This window comes from Rhagoletis zephyria, unplaced genomic scaffold (genome assembly GCF_001687245.7).
Source record: "Rhagoletis zephyria isolate East Lansing unplaced genomic scaffold, Rhagoletis_zephyria_1.1 Rzeph_scaffold_00923, whole genome shotgun sequence".
Classification (NCBI taxonomy): domain Eukaryota; kingdom Metazoa; phylum Arthropoda; class Insecta; order Diptera; family Tephritidae; genus Rhagoletis; species Rhagoletis zephyria.
The window spans coordinates 7,719-27,174 of record NW_016158007.1 but is presented as its reverse complement, the minus strand read 5'-3'; the positions used below and the strand labels follow the sequence as shown (position 1 = coordinate 27,174).

The 19,456-nt window shown below is 36.4% G+C and overlaps 1 protein-coding gene across 3 annotated transcripts in view; it reads right to left on the bottom strand.

Annotated features, from left to right (window-relative positions):
- Window positions 1–15,404, bottom strand: part of LOC108362069 (uncharacterized) — a 42,224-nt gene extending 26,820 nt beyond the window's left edge. The window contains exons 1-2 of one of the 3 annotated variants that reach the window (XM_017614905.1): window positions 15,169–15,404; window positions 12,420–14,744 (exon numbers count right to left, since the gene is read on the bottom strand). In XM_017614905.1, coding sequence (XP_017470394.1) covers window positions 12,420–14,574 — 2,155 coding nt within the window. In that variant the 5' untranslated portion in view covers window positions 14,575–14,744; window positions 15,169–15,404. Of the gene's footprint in view, window positions 1–12,419; window positions 14,745–15,168 lie in introns of those variants that run through there. The other 2 variants (XM_017614904.1, XM_017614906.1) reach the window with 2 other exon arrangements.
- Between the last annotated feature and the right edge of the window lie 4,052 nt (window positions 15,405–19,456).

The window sequence follows — 19,456 nt, the reverse complement described above, 5'->3', positions numbered from 1 at the left end:
TCTCTATCTCTATCTCTATCTCTATCTCTATCTCTCAGCCATCAGCCACGACCCCTTCCTGCTCACCTATTCCTTGCCGCTCTTTCAAACAATTTCCTAGTATTGAGATTACTCAATCTGAAATGGAAAATCTGTGCTATACGTGCTGACGTTTTTTTATGCCAACGATGTCTTTACTATTTCCATGAATTTCACCTCTTCATACGAGTATTATCCTAAAATTTTTATGCAACTACAAAACGATGCCAGCCACTTTTTCATGCTGTCAGCTTGGGTGTACAACAATGCGCCTGCAACGTAGTAAGGAATGGCATGTAAATATGTAATGTTATGAGGTAACATAAAGCCATCTGAAAGCCCACACGCACACATGCATACTGATGAGCATATAGAGTAGCCTTACGTAAGTACGCATAGCAACGCTTTGCTCCTTGGAGAGTCTTCATAGCCACCAATTTAGAAGCGCAAAAGTTTGTACGTATGTATGTACATCTTTGTATAAGTACATACATATTCGTAGCATATACACATACATATATTAGACCGTGTATGTTTGCATACTAAAGTAAAGTTTTCATAATCACCACCTCTACTTTGAAAACTATGTAGCTTCGAGTGGAATTAGGCTTCGTAAAAATTTCCACCCTATTCATTCACTAAAAACCGGCAACCTTCCAAGTCTTCTTATTAATGACGACCCGTAAAAGGTGATCTTGAGAGCTATTTACTTAGGTATCTCTTCCAGGCCTTGAAGAAACACACAACTTATGCCGAATTTCCACTGGGCATTATACTGACAAAAAAATGTATGCCGTTTAAAAAATGTCGTGTGGAAACCGACATAATGATTATTTTTATGAACGTATGGCGCTGGTATTTTCTAATGTCCAACATTGTCATTGTCAAAATTTTGCCATTTAAATTTTAAATTTAATTACAACAAACGATTTACAATCAAAATTTTCTTCGCCGACATATCACACTTTGAATGACGCCTAAATTATTTCGGAATAAGCTTTCACAAACGTTTTTTGCGACCCAGTCTAGTGTCGATGCATGTTTATATGTACATACATCTATGTATGTATACGTGTCCATTGCTCGAGGGTTTGCTGAAAATTGCGCATTCCCTTTTAAGCTAAATAGCTGCAGAATGCTATTTCTTTTGACATTTTCGCCAGGCAACATATCGCCACACAGAGCTTTAGGCGTTTTACATATATACAGCCTTGGCCAAAAGTATTAGGATGATTTTAAAATTTTTTTGTTTGTTTATTTAGTGTTTAATATTTTTTATACAAGCCTAGCTCATTGTCTAACAAATAATGTATAAATCCAAATTCCATACTTGTGCATAAAAATATAAAAAATTCTACATATTTGACACAAAAAATTTGAAACTTTTTATTCAGGATCTTTAAAAAAGAATTTGGTATGCAGTTTCTTAGCTCATTAAATTTTAATATAACAAAGTGCAAGTTTTTATATTTTCAATACAAAGTTTGGAATCTGGAACTACATGTTCTTTGTTAGACAATGAGCTAGGCTTGTATAAAAAATATTAAACATTAAATAAACAAACAAGAAATTTTAAAAATCATCATATAATGGTGCGCCTATAAGGGTTGATTTTTAGGTACTTTTTTTGCCGCCGGTCTTGTGTTGTTTTTTTTCTTTCATATAGCAAGTGCAATTTATAATAACTAACGTTAACACTTATATCATTTTAGAAAAAATATAATATTTTTACTTGAAAAACATTGTGAATGTATAAAAAAAAAACACCAGTACGTGAACACTTGTTCGAGTCACTGCATGTGGCTGGTCTGTTTTGTTCTTTTTGGCCACACAACTTCCAAGTACACTTCAATTAACTTTTCACGCGTTTGTTCTCTCTTCGCTTCAGTTATTTGTTTTAGTTTATGCCTCTTTTGTTTTCTTACATTCTTTACTCTTTACGCAAATTGCCATTTTGCTGGTTATTTATTAAGGGCTTGCTGAGAGTTGGTAATAAATTTTGTTCTCTTGTTTGTAATAAAGTAGACCCGCCTGTTAACTGTACGAATGGGTTGCTTTACGTACTTACGAACGAAGGGTTATGCATTCTGAATATTCGCACTTTTATTTAGTTGTGGGTTAAAATATACAGATTTTTCAAATAGGAAGCACTTCCTATGCTGACAAATATTTACTTTTAGCCAATAATATATTCACGCTGGAGTGTAAGGTGGACGATGGAGTGTTTGCTAGAAGCGATGTTATGCTACAAAATACATACGAAACAACAACAAAAAAAAAATAACGAAAATCTTAACACAAAATTGAAGACCTTTAACTGACCTTTCCGCTGGGCATAAAGTAATTTCCCTCACGTTCACATTACCAATTACCCATAAATAAATATTTAAATACACACCCATACACCACCCTTCCTCGCACCCATTTTTTCTATTTTAAGCACAATNACCTTTCCGCTGGGCATAAAGTAATTTCCCTCACGTTCACATTACCAATTACCCATAAATAAATATTTAAATACACACCCATACACCCCCCTTCCTCGCACCCATTTTTTCTATTTTAAGCACAATCCATAAAATTCTGTGAACTCATTTGTGCGAGTTGTTCAGCTTTACATTACTTTCGCACAAAAGAAAAACCAAACTTCTCAGTGAAGTACAGTGAAAGAAAGGGAATGCCGAGAATAAATCCACCACTGGCGCAAAAAGCGCAATGAATTATTTTCCATTTTTATCCGACCAGCGGACAAAGTACGTCAACGGCACTCAATGCCGATGACAAGCAGCAATCGGGCAGCATTGAGCGTTCGAGGAGACGAAACTGCTAGTGAGATGAGTAGCGGGCAACAACAGCCTCCAGTTTTTATTGCCACCCCTTTTGTGTGGCAGGCGTATTTGCTACTAAATAAATACACTCGCTTTTTTTCGTGAATTAAAGTGAAATTTAAATCTATTTCAAGCACAAGCGAATTCCTACGAATAAGCCGAAGGGCGGGAGCAGTGAAAATCGCCTGAATTTCTTTGTGTTGCCCAGTGCGCTGGTGGAGGTCAGCTGCTGAGTTGGAGGCGGCACTGTTTTCAAGGAATTCACTGTGATTCGCGTGACATGCGGAGAAATTGAATTTAGTTCTGAAAAGGTTCCTCATCAGGGTTGCCACTGACGAAAAAAAATATTTACCATCGACTTGAAAAAAATCTACCAAATGTGGGAAATATCTACCAATAACTTTTTTATAATTATTTAAATAAAAACTATAGTTTTATTATTTTTTTATTTATTTCTCTGTTTCCTTCAACCAAAAGCGGAAGTGATGAAACTAAAGGCAACAATGAAACTTTATTATTTGAAAAACTTCAACTCGAGTTATTATAGACAAATACAGTGACTCAAAAAAGTGATTTTTTTAATATTCGCAATATTTTTCGAGTAAAAATGTTTTTTGCTTTAACTAAATCCATAAAAATCGAGGATTCAAACTGTATACAACATATAGAAAAATTCCAAAAATTTTCGTCTAAATTTCGAATTTTTTACTCAGAATTTTTAGAACAATTTGAGGTATGGAGTTTTAAAGCAAATACTATTTGAGTATAGCCAAAAATGTGCTGCTTAAAATTCTCATTGATTTTTTTAATTTTTTTTCATTGATAAAATATGGCGTTGATTTAATTCTTGTTGCGAACAATCATGGTGCGTAATTACATACTTGTAAATTTTTTCTTTATATTTAAATAATCATTTAAATTATTTAGGCAATCAAAAGCTCCTCGGGATTCCAGTAAAATTAGTTTTGAATGGAGCGCGATATGTTCGCCTTATATCGATATACATTTATACGTATGTAATTATATAAAAAGTATGCAAAGAAATTTTATTAATTATTGATTTAACTTTATATTTAAAGATAACTACAAAAAATAAATCGGGAACGGAAAGTTCATCAAAAATCTACCAAAATAAGAAAAAATTTACCTTTTTACCAACCCAAATTTTTTCTACCAATTTTGGTAACAATTTACCAAAGTGGCAACCCTGTTCCTCATTTCACGTCACTAATTGATCTAGTACTCCAATAAAGAGCGGCGAGTGAATGAAAATAGCGCTTGTTTAATATTAGAGCGATTCATTTGAATAGATCCGTATAAATATATTCGCTTTCTTTTACATTTATGGTCCATAATTCAAGATCTTTTAATTTTTCTTTTAGGTACCAAACGTATTCCATTTATCAAACAATTGCAAATTTTCCTCGACCGTAATACTATTTTGTACTAAGTTCTTAACTCTAATGCTAAAGAAAAATTTCGAAAATTCACTAAAAAATTTGCGCAAATTTTTTCTCTGATTTCAGCAATTTTTTGTTGTTTTCATTTAACATTCACTTAACAAAAATGTCGAAGTCCAACATTTCTGAAATTCCAAGCGTTTGTACTTTTCGCTTGACGTGACGGTGACTGCAGCAACCAATCACGCAAGCACATAGCATTCAATAATACAGGGTGAGCAATAAGGGACGTATGAAATGTTAAAAATGTAAGTAAGAAAATACTTTGATAAATTTCGAATTTTCATAGCAACCGCCAGATTTTCAAAACCATTTTTAATTAACGTTTTTTTATAGGAATCAGAACAATCGCAAATAAAAGTGAAGCAGCGACTACTCTCTAGTACAGATATTGCTTATGACAAGACTGAATACTAAGTGGAACTTTCTTCTTGAAAAAAATAATATATGTATATACATATATATATGTATACGAGTATAATATGCATTGTTATGAATATCTTTGGCCTCTTCTATCTTTTTTTGTCTCAATCTTCACAATGCACCCTATACGATTGCATGCAAGGACCCAGAAATTCGTTGTGGCAGGCGTACATACATACATACATGTGCACATGGATACTTTAAATATTTTCAAATAAAAATTCTCTGCTTGCAACAAATTTCGCACATAAATGTCAACAGCCAATGCATACAAAGTATCCTTTGAGGAAAAGTAACCAGTACCAAGGAAGTGGAGATAAGTTTTCAAGTACACAGCAGTAAACTAATATTGCCACTAAATATTTATTGACAAGTAATAGCATGTACGTGCAATCTTACACACGCTCAAGTTTGCATATATTTAGTTGAACAAGCCATTTGCATTGTATTTTAGTGAAATGCCAAAGCTTTTTACTTTTACAGCTGGTGAACCGAATTTAATTGAATTTGAAAGCATGGCCTTTTACAACAGAAATTTTAATTGAAGGGAATGAGTGCACGTAAGACTGTTGTTGCGTTGAAGTATCTCTACTGTAGTGGACTGAATTTTTTTTTCTCAAATTAAGATTTTAGCACCTGTTCAGCCTTTAGAAGCTGTAAGTTTTCACTGTGAGCGCTTAAGGCATCAAAATAAGATCACTAACATGAATAAGAAACAGTGTTGATATACCCGCCGATATCGATAGCAAACAGGATGAGGAAATCGATAACGATAACAGTAAGCATACCGATAACAATATATATACTATAATCTACCACATCTCGATTTTTTGTTCTATTTTTTTGTTATTCTTCTATAAAAATACCTTCCAAGCTTTAACCAAAAATTTAGAAATCATAGTTTCAAACTTGATAGAAAATTTAGGAATATTCGAAAAATTTTCATTAAAATTTCAACCTTTTAACATTTTTGTGTATGCAGTTTTATAGCCCGTAAAATGAAGTGCAAGTTTCAACCGGCAAAAAAATCGTGCTGATTTTTGGGATTTTTTTTTAGACTGCTTGTGCGGGTGTTTTTATAACAAGTGCAATTTTCAAAAACTGGCATTACTTTTGAAATGTTGTTGCTAGCGGTCTGCCGCATTTGATCACCGGATTTTTTAGCCGATTGAAACTTGCCCTTCATTAAACAAAAACGGTATAGATTATAAAGCCGTATACTTAAAAATTTTCTAAAAATTCAGATTAAAAAAGGGAAATTTTGATGAAAATTTGTTGAGTTTTCCTAAATTTTGTGTAAAGTATAAAACTCTCATTTATATAGTTTTATTTAAAGCCTGGATCGTATTTTTATAGAAAAATAACAAAAAAAAAGTTTAGCTCGAAAAACCAATATTAAAAAGTCCAATACGCGGTCATTTGTTTGAGGCTCTGTAAACATAAAGATATCAATATTATAATCCATATCATTTTTAGGTATCGTCATCGATAGCTATAACAAGAACAGTAACTAGTTATACCGATGACAATATTTTGAGACATTGGAGTCTATAACATATCGAGGTTTTGAAACCATAGCGAAATCGTTAATGATATTAATATTCATGTTTATTTTGCAAGCCATTTGTGGTAATTAGACCGATAACTACAACGAAAAAGAAAACGACGAGAACAGTAAAAGTAACGATACTGATTACGATTTTTGAGCGAAAACCAATCCGATAAATATTTCCAAAAAATACTGAGGATTTTCGTTAATTGAGGGAATATATGAATGCGCAAACATCGCGGTTTCATATGTATGTATGTATGTACTACATGTGACGAATCGAAGCTACATATGTATCACCTACCTGATAAAGAATAATTCCATTTGACGTTTTCACTTTAGCTTTCACTTTAGTATGTTCTTTTAGTTATTATTTTTGTTTTCATTTACTTTTGTGTACCCCAGCGCCAGCGGCTGCGGTAACCAGCGATTTTATTGCAACTAAAAGGATGATAACAATACACAAAAAAAATCATAATAAAAAGCAGCTGAATTTACGTGCTGATAACAAAAATCATGCATTGGTTATAAATATTTACGTGTTTTTCAAACTATGCTAATCGTAATTTCCATAAGCTCCATACCAGCTAGGCAAAAGCTTTAAACAACGCAGTGCGTATGATGTCATTGTTGTTGGGTTCAATGCCATCGCAGCAGAATTATTTCGCAAATGTTGAAATACAAAGGAATGATATATTCCGTATATATGTACATACATATATATTTGGACATAAGCTGGCAGTCGGTAGGCGTGCCGACGCAAAACGTTCCACTCCGCTACACTCAGGTACTACTAACGCTGAATTGGCGTATATTCGCACATCTGCTCAATTGTTTGTACATATATATACGCATTAACATACATACTTACGTGGGTATGTATGTTCAAACATACTGATAAACATAGCATTATATCACGGAAATAAACATAGTAGAATATTAAGCTACCCTGTAGGAAGTTGAATGCTTCGATCTAAAATAAAATTTGCTCACAAATTGGCTGAAAATGGCCAACGTAAAATTGTTGGATAAACGATAGCATTTATAATGGTATACATAATTTGTAATCGCTAACGTTGTCATAATCGATATTGCTTTAGTTATCGTCATCATAATTCTTCTTGCTACTTTATCGTTTGTTTATTATTTGTTTGTTATTATCTGCTATCGATAATTATCGATTATAATCGAAATCGTGAGTTTTGAAACCACCTATTCGCTTTTGCATTAATTTTTTTTACCGTAATTATTATCGATATTGTTGTCGCTATCGTTATCGGCATCGTATAAATACATATTTTTAATGCTACATACTTTTATTTTTATCGCTTTTGCTATCGATATCGCCAGCTCTTGCATTATCGGTTATCGATGTCTTTATCTTTAGGCACTTCTTAGCAAGTTGTCCAGTTAGTACAGAGTCTAGATAGAAATTTACACATTTATGTTTGTATGTATGTAATTGCTAAACTATTTATGTGTGTAACAACTGGCACCACCAGGCGTATGAGTGACAGTCACGCTGATGCGATTATTGTACAAGATTAAGTTATTAAGCTTCCCAGTTGCGGCGCGCTCACGAAATGACAAATGAGTTTAAATTTACTAAAAGCTACGAGTCATCACATTATTAACTGACACAGTTGACTGTACAAACATATCTGTATGTATGTATGTATGTATGTACATTTATACCTACATACATGTTTGAATATTCGTCGAGGTGACAGGTAATTTGAATTATTAAGTGATCTAAAAGCTTCTCTGTGTGGTGTGAAAAAAAACAACAACTTGAACAGTGCATTTCGCCAACAATTTGATGAATCAGAAACAGCAAAATCATTTACGCAATAATGAATGTTACAGCTCAAATAACGAATAGTGGCATGGCTGTACTGATGGCCGCCACCTGTACTGCCAATGTACGTACTTGCAATTTTAATGTATCGTACATATGTATGTATGTATGTATGTACAAATATATGGGACAGCAGTTAAACCAACGCTTATCCTTGACACTTAAATGAATTTGAAATTGTGTGAAAAAATGTTCAGCACACATGCCATATATGTATCTATTTCTAACTATGCATATGGCTAATAATACACAGGGTGTCCAAGAATGAGACATCTTCTTGTGGTGGCGACCTCTCTCAAATCTAAAATTATCTTGCACAACAATTTAACCAAAAATCCAAGATCCCAGAGAATAATATTTCAAAAAAATAAAAATAAATTAAACCACCACACCCACAAAACAGGAGTTCGGCGCTCCTCGTAAACGTCGACAGGAGCTAGAAACTTCTTCTCAATTGGAGCTATTGCACCGCCGAAATCTGCTGGCGCAGCCAAAATCTAACAACGAAACAAATATGTATTAGCACTAAAGTACCCCCAATCCTTGGTACAGGCAAGGTTTTCTCACCAAAGTGTAGCAAGTCGGGATTGCGAAAGGACATAAGGCCAGCTTGATTACTTGCTGTGGGGCTAAAGACAGTGTACTCGAGCACACCTTAATGCGGTCATCTAGCCAAAGGCATTCGACGGGTAAGGTCAATAATTCTCCACTTCGAAATGGCATCATACGGAAAGGCCGTCGAGTTCTTATAAGATACGATAGATGAAGTCGCCCAAAAGTTCGTCTGAAAGCCTTAAGATGGCGATACATCCCATACCAACACCGCCGCGGAAAATCTAGTTAACTTTGTGGCATTCGTTTAAAGTTCGATAGCAAATAGACGCAGGTGATCGTCATCCTTGACCAATAAAAATATGTATCTACAGTATCGTTTATATCAATAGCACCCCATTTCAAAGTAATATTGTTGCCACTGATGTTTATTTATTTCTTTTTAAGAATTTTCAATTAAAATACAGTTCATTCTCTAACAAAACTCAAATTTAAAATCTTGTAGAAAACTTAAAAAAAAAAATCTGCAAATTTTCATGCAAATTTCAAACTTTTTTCCTAGAAGTGTTGGAACATTTTTGAGTAAGCAGTTTTTAAGAACATTCAATTTCAGTGTAATAAGTTTCAATTGGCGAAAAACTACCGTTCAGTTTAATATTTTTTTTTGTCCGTTTTGCTTCCGTATAACGAATAAACACAACTAATTTTTTTTATGGAAAAAAACCGCGCACCTTCGGCCAAAAAAAAACATATCTAAAATATCAACGGTAATTTTTTGCCGCTCGAAACTTGCACATTATTGCACCGAAATTAAATGGGATATGAAACTTCGTCCTCAAGAAAATGCTAACACTTCTAAGAAAAAAGTTTGAAACTTGGATGAAAATTTGTTATTTTTTTTAGTTTTGTTGTATTTCAATAAAAAAATTCCTAAAAATACATAAATAAATAAACATAAGGGATTCCTTCTTAGGATACGGCGCAGTAATAAGTACGTATAGATGTTATGTATGTATATCAAACTTTATTAAAAATATGGTCCTTATGTTTTGGGACACCCTAATGTATCTATAGATTGTACGCGTTTACTAGTAACAGACATACGGTCGCATGACATTATACCTCCATTGCGGCATTACGCTCCGGCACTTGCGTTCATAACACACTCGCTTGGCTTGACTAACGTGAAACATGCCACACTGCAGTACAGCGACTGCACGGACTCACCGCTATGGCCAAGGATTTGTCGGAAATGCTGCTGGATATGCCAAGGTTATGTAATGCACACAAACGCATACACATATCTACATAAAGGGAAATTCCATGTCAAGGCGGGCAGTTCGTGAATTTTTGATGGCAGATCTTCTTATTCTATTAGATGGCACCAAGAAACGAATGCCATTACCGAAGCCCAATTTCGAAAATTCCCTTATTGACATAACAGCAAGGAGTACAACCATATTTGCTGTGCTGTACAAGGTAATAATTTTCACTGTACACATTTATGTATATGAATAAACATATATACGTATATGTATGTATGTATATGCTTGTATTTGTATTTGTATTTGACAAGGATGTAGTAAATTTCAGACACTGCGCGGCGGACTGGAATTTTTATTGCTCAACACAACTCCATATTGACCTAGAGGCGAGAGATATTTATGGTCAATTACAGCATACATAGCGCAAAAGGATACAATAACTTTTTATACGAATACATATGTATGTATATGGAAAGCTACAATGTGGAGCTACAAGCGAGTGGTGTTCCTATATACACATAAGTTGTGGATAAGGCAAATATTTATGTAGAAATATAAAATAATTTTGTATAAAAATAAAGAACATTTAGCTTAAAGAGGGAGAAGAGTAAGGAGTTACATCCATACATATATGTATGCATATGTTACTAAACCATAAATTGGCCAAAGACCTAACCAGCAAATAGGGTGCACTCTTTATCAATCGACACCTTCAGAAGGCGCAACAGCTCAGTAACCGTTGCGATTGCACGTTCTGATCAGTTGCGTGTTACATGATCGTAATGTGTTTCGGATCATTTGAGACAACATGTTGGTGTGTACGTTTGAGAGTTGAATTTGACAGTTCAGAAGACGCATAACGATCACTGATTTTTTTTTTTATCAACGGTTGCGCTCAACTGCTGCGCCTTCTGTACCTACCCACCCAGTCACTATCGCTTGCCATTGCCAGAACTAAATACCCCAAAGCATACAAGTACTACAAGTATTTATAACTTGTTGCTCGACGCTGCTGCCGACTGAACGAAGCATGTTTAGCTGGGTGGGTGGCTTGACATGGCTTGACATGGCTTGGCTTGGCTTGGCTTGGCTTGGCTTGCTTATGTGTAGCTAGCTGGCTGTGTACGTTATGACATCAGCATTGACATTGTGGGCGGCTTTGGCATCCACATAATGTTATGCACATAGCGTAAAAACAAGAAAAAGAAAAAGAACGTCACCCACATCTGAACAAAAAAAAAAAAAAAACAAAGATAAAGCAACCACGGCAAAATCAGCACAGCAATGCGGCAGCAAAAACTGTCAACAACAGCAAAAGCGGCAGCATCACAGCGAGCACTTTTGCGTATCTATTTATCGATTTTTTCATTTTTTTATTGCATTTGTGTATAATCAGTGAAGCATACGCACAAGTATGCACATATTTACTTAATAACAGAGACTGGGCGATAAACAGCAAAAGCAACAAAAGCGACAATGATAAACAAATATTCTTGCACAATATGTTACGCTCACTTTTCACATTTGTGTAACCTGTAACACCAAGTGATTGATGAGCTTTTAGTTATGCATTTATTTTATACGAATTAGGAAATCCCCCGCTGGCACACTTTTGCGGTAATTTTCCTTAAGCTCATTTTTGGGTGAAAAGTTTTAATTTAAATTTTTTCTTGGAACTTGTTGATTTGAGGTATTTGTTTGCCGATTATTATCAAAAGGTATTTACGTATGTCTATAAGTATTTGGCTACGGAAACTTGTATTTTTTTAAGTTAAGAAATAAAAAGACTTCCAAAAGCTCTTTTTAGCCGTAAGGCTTACATGTGCTTCGCTTTATGTTGGCTTTACTCATAACTCTTAGTTTTCAAAATCTTTTAATGTGGGAATTACATAAAAAGCTTTCAAAAGCTCTTATATTTTTCGTTATTTTTTTACCTATAGGCACTATACAAAACTTCTTATGAAAGCTACGTTCGTTGAATCAGAAAACTTTTACCTAAAGAAAGTGTTTTATAACCAAGACGATCAGAGAGAGATTTAACTCTATGCCCGCCAATGCAAAACCGACAGATGGCTATAAAAAGCTTCTTTCACGGGCTTTTTTGGTGTTGAAAATATTTTTAGTAACGAACAAAGTTTTTTTTTTTGGACGTCGGTTATGTGGGCCAGTATTTGACAGCGAAATCTGTAATTCTCTGCCCGCTCTATTTAAATTGTACAAAAAGCTTTTAGATGATTTGGCGCACACGGCTCTGTGAAATGGCTTCAAATGTGATATAGGGACTTACAATGAGAGCTCTCTCTGATCCTCACTGGTTTGAATAATATATTTCGGTATGACCACTAATATAGTCTGATATTTATTTCTGTAAATTTCCCTTAAAGCCGGCGGAATGTCCACTGACTCAAAAAGCTTTTATTTTGAAATAAAAACATAAAAGCATTATTTAACTTGTCTTCTACTTACATTTCTCTAAACTGGCATTGCAGAATTTCAACGCGTCATCGAGCAAGTTCATGTGCATGTAGCTGGCCGCGGTTTCGTTATTCTTCTTCGCCTGCAGGTCGGCGCCCCACCACTTTTCCACCAGACGACGCACCAGCACGTCCGGCATGAATTTCATATTTACTGCCGTACCAACTATTGAGGCCGCAGCTGCACCACCACCACCACCACCACCGGATGTCGAAGACGCCATAGTCGTAGTGGCTGTAGCCGTTGTTGAGGCAACGGTCGCTGTCGTCACTGTGGGTAGCGGCGCGGCCACTGGCGTCAGTTGCAAACGACTTGGTGCAACAGTGGTTCCGAAGCTTGCGCTACTGCCGGCCGCAATATTACGCGCTTGCAAGCGTCGCATAAGCAAAGGATTATCACTGCTCGGCGCCATTGCACGAACGCCCGAGGCAGCTGAGATAGCCGCATTTCGGTTGACATTCGCTGTAGGATTAGCGGCTGTTGACAATCCAGCACTTGTTGATGGCATTATGTATGCGTTTGCGGTTGATGCAGAGCTTACGCCCATCGACGGTGAGAACACTGTTGCCGTTGTAAGCGTTGTGAGTGTCGTGCTGGACGTATTCGTATAGTTGCGCGCGATGCCATTCGATACCTCGGATACGAAGTCGTCCAGACTGCTGCGCGGAAACTTCACATGGCAAATATTGCACTGCGTTATGGTTTCGCAGCATTGCCGACAGAAAGTGTGGCCACAATTTGTGGTGACCGGACAACGCAAAATGTCGCTGCAGAGCGGACAAAGCAGCGGATCATAATCTTGGTTCTGCGTCGGGCTTGGCACACGTAATAATTCTCGCGTAGGCGAATGCATGTCCGACAGTCCCGCGCCAACTACAGCATCCGGCACCGGCGGCGTGGTGGCGGTGACACCACATAGCACGCCACCTGCGGCGCCACTCCAGCTGGCCGCGTTGCGCGCATACTTCGCTTTCAGCGCCGACTCGAGCGCAGTACTTTCGGAGAAATTTCTCACACCCTGTGCTGCTGCCGCAACTATTTCTGTAGCAGTTCCTTCGGATTGCGCGCCCATTTGACGCACGTACGTAATCAGCGCGCTCGCGAATGTATTGAGACGATCCAGCGGTATGCAGCTATCCAACTGCTCGCTGGCGATAAATGCGTAGACATCGAAGGCCTCCAGTAGGCTGCCGTAGCGCGTCAGAGACTCGGCCAACAGGTAGTAAAACTGCAAATTGTTGCTGGGCGTGAGCGCGATGGCGGGCGCGTAATTTACATCAGCGGCTAAAAGTTGCGAATGGGATCCTAATGCTGTTGCGGGTTTGTATGCAGTGGCAAATTTGCCGTTATTACCCTTAACGCACTTATTGCTGTAGTTCGTGGCGTTGCATTTGCTACTATTGTTGCTGTAATTTTGGCGCGCATGCAAATGGTGTTGCGGATTGAGATGCGCGAAGCGATCCGCCGTGACGGATTTGCTGCGCTTGGCCGCCTCCACTTGGCGGGGAAGCGCAGGCTTGGCGGCTGTGCGTTTCACGGCGCCGCCGCACACTTTGGCGGATAAGCCTTGCGAAAGTGGCATTTTGCAGCTGGCTTTGCGTTTGCTTGTACTAAAAAGATTGCTGTTCTTGTTGTTGTTGTTAGCGCTTGTGTTGTTGTCGCTGTTGTAGCTGTGCTTTCTTGTGTGCGCGCTGTGTGGTAACACCACCCGAGCGAGGTCACGTATGCAACACTGCCGTGCGGAGGCGGTGTTCACGTGGAGGTTATTGCACTGCGCGCACAGATGCGTCACAACAACGTCGTTCTCGACGTTGGCGATGCGGACAATTGCTTGCTCTGGATATGCCAATAATTGTATGCCGTTGTAGTTGTGTGGCAAAGTAAATGGACGTTGGTTTTGTTGTTGCTGCTGCTGCTGCTGCAGGCAAATTTCAGTGAGCGTTAATTGTTTTATTAAAGCGCCGCCAGTAATGATTGGATTTTTGTTGTTGTTAATGTACACCTTGTATTTGTTGTTATTGTTATTGATTTTAATTTGATTTTTAGAGATTTTGTTTGTGTTTTTCACTTGGTTGCTACTTGCTTTGTTTTTGTTGTGTTTTCGCTTCTTTTTGATTTGATATTGCTCAGTGGCACTTTTTGACATTATTTGTTGCTTTTCACTGCAAAATTTAGCTTGTTTGCTGCTCCTTATGGTAAGCAGAAATTTTTCACTTCACAGATTCACAAATTCATGGATTTCTCTTTTATCGAAAATTTTTATGCACAATTTTTCATTGTAATGCTCCTTGGAAAAAATTTTCACGTTTGTAGCCGCTGTTGAGAAAAAGCAAATAAGAATTTAAAATTTCTTTATTTAAATCTTTCACCAATATTTTATCAAAAATTTGTTTGGATTACGACGCATCTGGCAAACACTGGTTGGCTGCTGGAGATGCTCATTAAATATTTTTAATATATACACTATTTGGCTTTTTTCTTAGCAAAACAAAAATAAAAAAAATGGCACAGTTACGTAAAATGTTAACCAAATACCTAATTTGAATTTTCGATACAGCCAATTGATCTAACAAAATTTTGTATTTTTTTTTTTTTGCATTCCTGGAATTTGTTCTCGAAATCTTTTTTTACTTTAAAATTATTTAGAATGTAGCAAAACCAGCTAACTAAATATACATAGCTTTAATAAATTCGCGTGCAAACGAAATATTTCTTCACTTCGAATTTACGTAATATTTACATAATTCTTTTGTCACTCTGCTAGCATTTTTCTAACCACATTCTTACTATTTAGCAATTATTTAACCAGCATCACACATTTGTTGTTGTTGTTATTCTGAACTAAGTATTCCAGTTGTTTGTCATTGAAGTGTGTTGTAGTCTAAATTATTTCGGTGGCCAATTTGTCCAGCTGTTGGGAGTTTTTGCGTTGCTACGTCCGCTTCCGACGACTTCAGCGCCGTATTTGAACTCTGAAATGTTTGGAAAAGAAGAATTTACGTAACATTATAAAATGTTGTTTCAGTTTCGGTGGCGGTTGTTGAGGTTGCTTTAGGTGCTACAAATACAAATGCACTTACAAATACAACTAAAACTAACTGTATTATTTCTCAATTCCTAAAAGTGTTAGTGCGCGTACATATGTACATATGTACGTGTAACAGTTAGCAAAAGAGAAGCAGTGAGTATATTGGAAATGAGTACAGCGCCAGCCCAGAGTCAAAATCATAATCGTCAAAACAAGTCAAAAACCAAACAAAACAAATTCAAACAATCTAAATGTGTAGGCAAAACAGTCGCTCTTAAGTATACATATACATACATACTAATTTCTTTGCGCGCATGTGAGGGTGTGTATATTATGATAAAGAGCACCACAATACTTTTGCGAACTCTCTCGCCGACTTACGAGGAAATTCTCAATGAAAATGCATACCGCCCGCCACCTTAACAACGAAGTTAATGCGCTCGTTCATTTTCCAGCGCATGCCGGCAATACTAAAGGCTCCGTTATGCATACTTGGCATGGCTTGAGAGCTGTCACATAAGAAATCTGTTAAATGAGCCTCGCGTGTAATCGGTTATCGAACGCACAGCACTACATACGTAGAAGTCTGTTGGTTTTTGATTTCTACGTAAAAATGGTATAGCAGTGCATGCAATGCCAAGTATGCATAACAGAGCCTTAACGCATGCAAGAAGGCAAACATTCGTACATTCGCACACACATACACATACATACATATGTATGTAGAACTAACAGTAGCGCTTCTCTTTAACATTTGGTATTTGAACTCATATGAAATGCCTAACTAATTGCCTACGTGCAAGCGCATACAATCAACACAAGCAATCCATTCTCATTTCGCATACACCAATACATATTAATGTGAGCACATACATACATACATACATACATACTCATGTACATACGTATTTTCACGGCACCGACATTAAATTGTTGCTTCAAATCCAGCAAATTAAATAATTAGCTGTTGGCATTTCAGGCGCGTCATGTCATCAGTTCATGTGGTGCCAGCTTCCAATTTAAGTAGCACACACAAACGCATCTATTTTTATAACTTCATTTATATCGCAATTTATTTTTATTAAACGAATTAGTTCATTCAATTGAGACAAAACAAAGAAATCTGTTACTAAGCCTGGCATATAACTGCTCGATGATAATAACAGCCATCACCATAATCAAAATTATTTAGGGGCCCCTCCCTGTTATCGATAATATTGCAGAAAACATTAAATTCGATAGCATTGTCGATATATCGATAAAATAAACGATAAAATTCTGATATCATAGCCGGTTTATTAACGATTCAATTATGGGTTTCAAACACTTTTTATCACTTTTGTTTTTTGTACGAGTATGTTTGCATTTAATGTGTAGACAATGAGGCTCCGAGTGTTGGGTTGAGGATTTCACAGACAATACGGTCATAGAGATATTCTAAATAGAGAGTCGCCTTTTCTTAGATTTAATAAGACCTTTCATAAGGAGTTCTTTTCTTAGTCGAACAGAAGAAGATCCAGAACAGACGGCGGGGACTAAATGTATATCGACGGTCCGTGTGGGGCAAGGGTGTTTTAAAGAGTGAGAATATGGATGTTGTGATAAACTCTTATGGCGATTTCGTTACTACAAAAAAATGTTGCCTTCTCATCGCCCTCTTCTTAGTGTTTGTGCGTAGAGGGCAAAGAGAAGGTTGCATTTTTCGGTAGAAATCGGTGTTGAATGGTTGACTAAGTAGCTTTATTTGTCCTTGGTGCAACCTTTTAATGACATATTTTTGCAGTCAATGCCAAGTTTTTTTTTACCTTGTTTTCTGCATTAAAATCCCAAATTTCTACCTATCGGTTTATTTCATCATTCATACAACGAAGGTGTCACGTCCACAAAATGCAAAGAGCACCTTCATTCAGTTGCTTTGCATATTTCATGAGTTCTTATCTTTATTGCAAGGAGTCATCGCAAGTCATCTGGAAAGCGGATATAGGTACATTAGCATTTCGACGCTTCCATTATTCAAAAAATATGTGTATACATATGTTGTATGCCATAGATGTATGTACATACATATACACCACATATCTGCAAGTAGTATATGTTATGTAAATGTGTATGTATGTATGTATGTATATATGAAAGTAAATTCAAAAGTAACCTAAAAATATCGTCAGTAGAGCGATTGGACTTTGATGTGTATGCATATGGATATGTGTGAGTCAAAATACATATAGTATATGTACAGACAATCCAACAGACATACATATCATCGATTGTGATAAAGAACACATGGAAGTTTCAGAAACATTTTGAAGGTTGAGTTAATGGCTTGGAATTTGGTGAAATAAAAGAATAAAAATTAAATGAAGAGTATGAAACAGTTCCACGCTTGTGCATACTTAAAAGAACTGATGGCAAAAACGCGCGGGCAAGATTACAAAAAAAAACAAGCGCTTATTAAAAAAAAAAAACAAAATAAAGTACAAAAAAAAACTCTTTCAAAACGCCAAAAAAAAACAAATGGAGCGTAGAGCTAGCCACATGTGTTGGCCAGGCATTGATTATATTAGCAAAAATGCCTATAGAATGCGCACATACACCGAAATCGAGAGCCACGTATGTACATACGCAAACATATTACATACATATATACAACATCAATAAAAGCTACACAATGGCTCGCAAAAGCACCTAAAACCCTTCAAATGCCCGAGTGCTTACTTTTTATGTATATGTATGTATATGTGCTTAGTTAAGAAACGGCTGAGACGTGAGCGCCAAATTTCTTTGTTCTTTTTTTTCAACAGCTCTGGTTTGACTTTTTTCATTTTCGCCGATTTTTGACTCTGAAATTGTTGTGGTTTTTATATTGTTATGTAAACAAAACTTTTGCCGGGCATCAAAAGCAAGCATAACGCGGCGAACTGGCGACGCACAAACACCTGCCTATGTATGTTTATATGTAGGTATAGATAGCTTTATGTAGTAATGTCTGGCAGAAAGCAAACATTTCGAATAAGGAACGTTAAGCAATTAAATTAGCCACAGAAAGATCCCCAACACTTTTAAATTTTGATTTTCCAAAATTTTCAAAAAATTAAATTGGTGCGCTACATCTGATGGAAAAATCGGATGCATTTGTATATATGTAGTTAAAAAGCTTCATACAAGACAGAACATGAGATCTTAATATCCAGATGCATAATGAAATTTGGTCTATTGAACGACACTGTTCAAAATATTTCACCTCAGTTCGGAGTCGCTCAAGCACTGAATGGAGATACGGAAAAATAATTTTCAAATGCATTTTTACCGCGATATAGCTTATGAATAATATGTTTTTAGTCTGAGCAAATATGAATTTGAAGTCATCAAATTTACCAATTTGGATGATTGATTTGGGAAAGCAGCAGCTTGAATTTGACGAGCCGTACTAATGTACACAAATTAATACACCCCCTAATGTGCAAAGCCAAAAGAATTTCTCACTCTCTTCTGCGCAAAATATCGTAGAAAAAATATATAATCAAAGAGCTATTAGATTTCTCTTGAACATGTGAAGAATACATTTGTCTTAGACCCAATCAATCGGGACGGCTGTGAGGTTTCAAGTTCCTTGTGGCCGAGACCTAAATAGTAAGAGTCGTACTGAGGAATTATTGACAATAAACAAATCTGCAGGTAGGACTTTATACTGACATTATGGATTAACCTCGGTTGCAAGGATGTGCCTCCTCCGGGCACTCAACAGAGAGTGGAATTACGAGTCATTCGTATGCGCCTTCCTAACCTAATCTATCCTAACCTAACCTACACCCAATTACATGCGTACATATCCATACTAACATATGTATGTATGTATGTATGTATATCCCTGAAAAATTTTTTCATATGTATGTAAAACTACATGGTTTCTCACACATTTTATACTATTAAAAATTACATTTATAGCACAGTGCGCCCTTATCGATGCCATCTTTGTTTTACATTTGATTCTGTTTGCTCT